Source organism: Myzus persicae, unplaced genomic scaffold, assembly GCF_001856785.1.
Source record: "Myzus persicae strain clone G006 unplaced genomic scaffold, MPER_G0061.0, whole genome shotgun sequence".
NCBI classification, from domain to species: Eukaryota; Metazoa; Arthropoda; class Insecta; order Hemiptera; family Aphididae; genus Myzus; species Myzus persicae.
The window spans coordinates 87,408-95,847 of NW_019101471.1; the positions used below are offsets into that span (position 1 = coordinate 87,408).

Below are 8,440 nucleotides of genomic sequence, written 5' to 3' on the forward strand. Positions count from 1 at the left end.
GGCTACATTTAAATGGAATTTTCAAGTTAGACAATAATTAATCATAATTCCTATGGAATATGTAAAACCTATTGGTAAATAGTAGTTAAACAAATATTTTCATTGAAAAAAATAAGATATTATTCAATTAAAAGGAATATACAATAAACAATTTGAGAAATATAACCAAATATATTCATTTATATCATTCACACAGTATAACATTCTAATATATTACTGATATAGTGATATGGCACATAGAATATAACAGATAAACTCAACAACAATAAGAATTTATAACTATTCTTTTTGCCTCGTTGGAAGGATACAGGCAAAAACTTCTACTAGCATTTTAGCGTTTTACATAGGTAATTATTCTAAAAATAATTTGAAAATCACCAACCATCAGCGGACCAAAAGTATCACCATAACAATTATTTTAAAATATAACCATTTTTGACATTCAAAGTATGAATTTTTATATTTCAAACTGACTCTGTAACATTTATTTTATTTTTATCAGACTAACCATTGTTTATTTATTGAGCAATACTAAATACATTTTTAACTTATGTTTAATATTAATACATAAATAAAATAAATAGACGTTTGGTGTAAAAAAAAAATCACATGTAAAACAAAAAATAAAATAACAGCTTCTATATTTCAATAAACTGAAGACTCCAAACAATATAACCTAATTTTTGCAATTTCATATTAGAATATTATATTTAACAAACTATTAAATACAATTATAAATGAAAATATTTTGGTTACCTATTTTATTTTAATTATATTTTCAAACCATTATAGAAATACTTTCACCCAATTATTTTTTTATATAAATATGTAATCTAAATTTTTAGTTAAATAACTTCTATCTGGCCTGGAAATAAGCAATAAATCTATTACTCCAAAGTTAACTATTGATTAAGAACATAGCTATAGCTAATATAAACTACATAATATAGCTATGTATGCGTATCATGTGTATTTTAAAGTTAATGCGTTGCTTAAAATATTTGCTACAAATCGTGCATTGAAATTTTGGTTTTACACCGCATTCAAACTTCAAATGCCTTGCGACACTACCTCTATGTTTATACTTCCGGCCACATTTATTTGGGCAAAATATGTCATCTTTATTGTCTTCTGAAAAAAGAGCACTCGTTCGTCCTGTTAGAAAAATAAGTTTTAGACAAATAAATACACAGTGAATTTAGCAACAGATTCATTATTTATTAGTGAACTTCTTAAGCTGACAAGCCGGTTAGCTGACACCAATTTTAAAAATACGTAACACACCTGATATAATAAAATAATTTGACCAAAACTTCTGATAGTTATTTGTTCACTTAAACATAGAGTATAATTAATACAAACAAATTTAGTAAACAGTTTCTTCATTACAATAATAAATGTATATATAACAGCAAAACAATTTTTTTACATAATAAAATAATTCATTATCTTATAATAATGATTTTCGCAATCAATTTTCTTTTTTTAATTTTTGTAAGTGGCTTGAACACTGTATAGGAAAAATTGCAATAATTTAGATATTTTTTTACATACCTAATCATTTGATTTTGGTTTTTTAGTATGTTAAATGGAATCTTTAATTTTATATTCAGTACATGCAAATACTTTTGTAAAAATGTTAATGTACAGGTATTAAATGTATAGTTTTTTTATCTATCAAAATTTAAAGTTTAGATAAGAGGAGTGAAGTGGAAGGAATACACATATTTGTAGTCACAGCACTTAGCTAAACTTAATATTCTAATTAAGAACATGATTTTTGTAAAATATAATATATCAACATTTTTAAAACTATTATTTTACTTCAGAATATGAAACATTAAGTATTTAACGTCATACAGGTTTTCATTTCCAAAAATATAAAACCATATGATATCATGAACATAAAAAATGTTAAAATGAAATTAGGTTTTTCACAAAACTATAATTAAATAATTCAAACAATGTTATATAAAAGTATTTTTTCAAAATCACAATAATTCACTTGGGCAATTAGTGTACAGATTTTATGTTTTTGTATGTTCATACAATTATTGTTATTAATTGATTGGTTTTCTCCACAAATTATAATTATCATGGAAGTCAGGAAGTCACATACCATCACTTTTTATCATTATAAATTATACCTATGGTTGTGTATAGATTAAAATTTATTTCAAGTTAAATAAAATTATAAAGTTCATAATGTATACATTTTACTTAACTTAATGAAACACATACATCATTCAGGAATATTCAGAGATAACAATATATTATGCATGTTTTTCATGTGAAGCTTGTAACTAATTGGTTGTTTAAAAGATTTTCTACAAGTAGTGCACTGGAACATCGGAATTACTCCACACTCATATTTGCGGTGAGTATACAACCCTTGGCTATACTTATACTTACGTCCACACCCGTTAGGACAATGGTAGTAACTGTCAGTTTGTCGAACCATTCTATTGTCACCTAAAATGTATATATGTATATGTATATGTATATGTGTATGTTTATGTATAGTATTTATTGTGCATACAAATACATATCCATACACTTGTTTATCATAATATAATGTATTAAAAAAAATTTAAGATTTAAGTCAAGAGTTATTGGCGATGCTCTACTTACTAAAAGCAAAGTACCTACAAGAAATTAATTTATGATAATTGTAAAAATGTTATCATACAAAATTAGTTTATACAGTAACGCTGTTAAATAGGGGGTTTTTACTCTTATTGTTCTTTCATGAATTGTAAAAATGTACCATAGTACCTTTTCAAATTACTTACGGTAACAATGACAATACTCCTAGTAGATATTAATAATTACAAACACTAAACACAATCATTTAGTTATATTATCATATAAATTGATAGTTGAATCTCGTCACCTAAAAAATATCTTAAGAAAAATTTAAGTTCATTGCTGAAAATTTGAGGGCACAGTTTTCATTAGTGTTAAATCAAGATCAGGAACAAATTATCAGATATACTGTTCTACTAATTTGGTGCTACCTAGGTGACATTCAATGATATACATTTCAAGATCAGCTTGTAGAAAGTAGCAGTATTAGTATGATAAAGATGAAAATCTTCAAGTCATCACTATAAGCGTGCAAACCATAAGCAGTTGACTACTATAATTTTTAGGCGTATAAGAAAGTATGTCCATTGTCCATACTTACATGGGTCATAAATTGTGTTAATAATAATAAATGTTAAAGGTTTGTAGTATAATATACTAAAATAGTAGTTAAACATTTGATTTGAAAATAATACAACAGTTATAAATTATAATTTATCTTTTAAATCCTTGGTAAAAGAGCATAATATGACTAGTGACTACTATTAAATATTTTTTATTATGTAATTTATTGCAGTGATAATGAGACTCTCTTATTTATTGTATTTATTTTTATTGTTATTTTAGCTCTTGTCACATACATCGTCTGGTTTTTTGTTATTGTTAATTTACTTGTAACTTTCGAGCTATAATAATTTTATATTGGTAGTTTTATACAAAAGAAAAAATGAGACTCTCTTATATGATATATATATATATATATATGTTTGGTAGTAGTGGTTAAAATAATCTTACCCATTTTCCCATCTGAAACGGTTGTTGAAACAAAAACTTCAGTTAAAATATATGCTTATATGATCTATAAGTACCATGCCGATAATGTCTGTTACACTTATGGCCATCACCAATTATCAGCTGATTGAATGTTGTAGATATAGAAGATTAACTAACAAGAAAAAATAATAGGGGCAATTTTGTATTACTATATTTATACTTAAAATACTGAAATCAATAAACCAAAAATTATTATATATATATTATATATAATATATGCCAATTCTTAGCAAAACTCGAATTACACTAAAATGGAAAACTTTAGTATTATTTTGTAGTTTTTTAAGGTTCTTTCGATAAAATTTAATAAATTGAAAAAATCAGTACCTGGATTAATTTTGTTCACACCAGTAGATACAACTTTTCCAACAAAAAATTATGTAAAATAGCATTATTAATCTAAATCTAAAATTATAACAAGACATTTTTTTAAATAGTACCTATACATGGTAATAATAGTCATTCAACTATTTTTATTTAGATTATAACCAAGAAATCAAATCTATAAGTTAATGAAAATATTCCTTTTAATAAAAACTGTTTACACTGTAAAAAAAATTATGTAAAAGAGTTTTTAGAAAACATAATAGAAACTGATTAAAAATTAAATAGAAAATGCAAACATCAGTCCTAATTAATATTAAATAGAGTGTTTTTCATGCAGATTTTTATATAATATACAAAATTGTACATATATTTATATTTTTGGTAAGAAAAAAAATATTTCAACATTTATTTGATAATAATATATTTTTACAATCATATACATTATTTTTAAAATATGTTCATTTATTGTATACATTAGGAACTAGAGGCAGATGAGATAAATGATTAACATAAAAATTCAAAGGGTATGCTAATCTACATTAATACATTTTCAGCTTTATAAATTAAAACTAATTTTGCTATGTTTATTGCCCATGTGCATTTTATAGCTGATCGGCTGTTTGAAGTACTTGTTGCAAATTTGACAGTGAAACTTTGGGCTAACGCCACATTCAAATTTTAAATGTTTTAATAAAGAAGGGCGATGAACATACTCTCGATCACAGTTATAGTTTGGACACGTATATTTACCTGCAAACAAATTTAATGAGTCCAGACTTAATATAAATATACCTATACTAAATTAACTAACAAACATATAATATTATAATGTTTTTATTAATACTTAGCAAGAAAAACGTGCACATGCTAAAATTATAATAAAAATAATCGAGTTAAATAATATTATAAAGCACAAATACTTATTTTATATAAAATTAATTCAATATTATTGATTAAAAGGAAATAATAATTTATCTACCATAATTAAGTTGTTGTTCAAATTTTATATTTACTAATGGGCCCCTCGCAAATGTATCGAATGTACAATTATAAAAGATATGATGATTTGGAATATCAATGAAAAAAATATATTCTTAATGTGAAAAATGATGAAAATAAAATTTTTAGTTTTATTATTTACTATAAAATAATATTAGAATTTAGATACATTTATTTTTTCTGAAAGATCATATACTTTTTTTTGTACAGAAAAAGTTCAATATAACAAAGAGAGGACGTCACCTCTGTATTTATTGTCTCCGTCTTACACACGAACGACATAGCAAATTTCTCATTCAAAAGTTTCAATAGTATGCCGTCAGTTTTGATATTAGAGTGAATTGACTTATCATCAAACTTTTAGGCAAAAACATTATCTGTGCTTAAGTGTTGGCTTTTACTCATTATTCTAATTTTCAAGCAAGATATAAGCATTTTTATTTGTTATATAACTCACATACCCAGATCTGAGTTGAAAATTAAAATATCAAAAAAGTCACCAATGCTTGAGCACAGATAATATTCTTACCTAAAAATTTGATAATAGGTCAATTCGCTCTATTACCTAAACTAACAGAACACTATTGAAACTAGTGAACCAAAATATGCTATGTTTATCAGACAGAGACAACAAACGCATGGGTAGAGTACTCTAAATTATTGAGAATACATAACTGTAACTTACTAGTTACTAAAATTGAACAAGAATCAACGGAAATAATAAAAAATTATATTTTCTAATAAAAGTTTAAAATATAATAAAAAGTATAAAAATGTAGAATGTGAATAATCAAAGGGCCATCAATAAACTCATTACTAAGTCTAAAATTCTGTTTAAAAATGCATGTTCTCCATAACATAGTATAGTTTTTAGCCACTGTTCACTATGTAGACTATGGACTACCGACAGCATACTGGCATAATTATAGTACAGTGAAACCTGTATATAACGGACAGTCACGGGACCAAAACAATTGTCCGTTATAGACAGGTGTCCGTTGTAGACAGGTTTCAATGTTTTAAAAATGAAAAATTTTTACGTACATTTGTATTGTTTTATACTTTACAATATATACATATTAGGTATAATCTTTATTAATATTATACAATATACATATATGTATTATACACATACATTCTACATTGAGAATTAAATTTTAATTATTTATTACAATTACAATTATTATTTTTATATTACATACATACAATGACACATTATAAATGTATTATATGTACATACTATTATATTTGTATAAATGTATTAATTATTTTTTAAAAAATGATTCTATTGATGTTGGTTTTTTGAACTTCGATTTGGCCATTTTCAACTCGTGATGGATAATTAATTCGCTCACATATGAAAATCCATTTGTTTTAAATTTAAAGCTTTACGCGGCCCGGGAGGTGGCATTACTAAGGAAAAGATGTACAACTCTGACTGCAAACCGATAGAAACTGAATAAAAACGTTTGATATTTATGGTTATCATTTATATGTATTGCAATTTATATCTGGATATCTTGGACTGTATAAATTCAATAGGCAATTAGCGTTATCATAATTGTCGATAATGTAATTGGTCGTAATCCGTGTTTTCACTGAATGGCCTAATTGCATTCCTTATCGACACTGTTTCGTAGTATGTATGTATGCATGCATGTATTTTTTTCCGTAATGAAATTGTTGGATTAAATATTAGTGTCCGTGTCCATAATAGAAGGAGTCCGTTATAGACAGGTCGAAATACATTAGAATGCCTATCTTTTTGCCAGGACCTGGTCATTTTGTCCGTTAAAAGAGGTGTCTGTTATAGACAGGTGTCCGTTAAGTCAGGTTTCACTGTATATTGTTTGTTGTTGGAAAACCTTGAATGTGTAAAAACTATAAAACCGTTTGATTTATTAATAATACTTACAAACTAACTTAGAACAATATGACTAAATCTCCATAGTTTTGTCTATATACAATGCCATATTAAAGATTAACAAACATTTTTGATATGTGTTATACTGTTAAGTTGAGCGCGTATTGTACATATAAAATACATAAATATCATAATATTTATGAAGAGTATCCATTCAAAATATTTTCACTGAGCCTCAGTAATTATGAGTTCATCATTTTTAGATTCTGAGCCAAAACAAAAATGTATTTATTTTTACAATGATATTTTACCAATTTTTCTTCTGATGTTTTAGGAGCAAAATAAGTGTTTCGAAAGTAGTAAGTAGTTCTAACTAGTAGTTCTTAATTAAAAATTAGGATGCATTCACTTTTATTGTGATAAATTAAGTGTCACTTATCTTTTAGCTCTACAAAAATATTCCAAAAATAATTTTTACACAGCATATTATAATTGTAAATTGAGATAGTAGGAAGCATTTGGATGATATGTGATTTTAAAGAAAAGTTTGTCCTTTTACAAAAATGTCTTCAGACGATATTCTCAAGATAGACTCTTATCAGTAGATTTATTCGCTCAATATTTGTAATTTTACACCAGAGTATTGTAACATTGAATTATACACCAGCAACATAATAATAATGTACCCAAGCTATCTTATTCCTAATCTATAGCAAATCATTAATCAAATTAATTTTAGTAACTTCAGAATTCAGATACCAAAAATAAAAATCAATTTATCTCTTCAATAACATACCTGATATTTCATCCGATAAAATGATACCAAGAAATAAGTTAACAATAAATATATTAGTATATAAGTCTAAATATGTGAAAAAAAAATGAAATTATTGTAAAACATATACAAATATGTAAAATCAAATATAAATCATTTGATTGAAAATCCTGTGATATGAATTTATCACTTGCTTTAATTAATTTAGCAAATCTCAGTAAAATATCCAAATACCGTACACTTTTGGTCACTGAAATTGTTTCTGCTATTTGAAGGTGCTCGCTCTATTCAGAGGATTCAAATTGTAGAAAGTTTGTAATTTATTTCCAAAAAACATCTGCTATTTAGAGGTGACCTGTTGGGGGAAGTTTCACTGTATTTACAAATAAATCCATCACCTAATAATAACATTATATTGTGTATTTGTGATTAAAAAAAGATTTTAATGAAGTAACCGAAAGTCCATTTCCAAAAGTATTTAAAATCACCCAATACTGCACTTTCAATTCATGCCCCAACCCTTTATGCTTACTGAATAATACAAACAAGGTAATTGAAATCCCAAGAGCTGTCAATATATTGCATACCTAAATAACAAGATAATTTGATTTTTCGTATTTTTAATATAATTATACAGATAATAGAATACATTACATCTCAAATGAAAAAACCTATACTACAACATGAGATATTGCCAATTAACATTACAAATTAATTCATTTTTCTTCCATTTTAAGTGGGCATTTGCACCTGACTACACACCATGAGTTGACATCTAAATTCTAAATATAAAATATTGTGACACTAAAATTTCTATTTTTAGCAACTATGCTTAA

General features: G+C 25.4%; 1 protein-coding gene across 1 annotated transcript; it reads right to left on the reverse strand.

Moving 5' to 3' along the window:
• Positions 1–1,161: 1,161 nt before the first annotated feature.
• Positions 1,162–4,070, reverse strand: LOC111029254 (longitudinals lacking protein, isoforms A/B/D/L-like). Its single transcript, XM_022308212.1, has 2 exons — positions 3,601–4,070; positions 1,162–2,472 (listed from the first exon to the last, which is right to left on the reverse strand). The coding sequence occupies exons 1-2, from the start codon at positions 3,602–3,604 to the stop codon at positions 2,243–2,245; spliced, it is 234 nt and encodes a 77-aa protein (XP_022163904.1). The 5' UTR covers positions 3,605–4,070; the 3' UTR covers positions 1,162–2,242.
• Between the last annotated feature and the right edge of the window lie 4,370 nt (positions 4,071–8,440).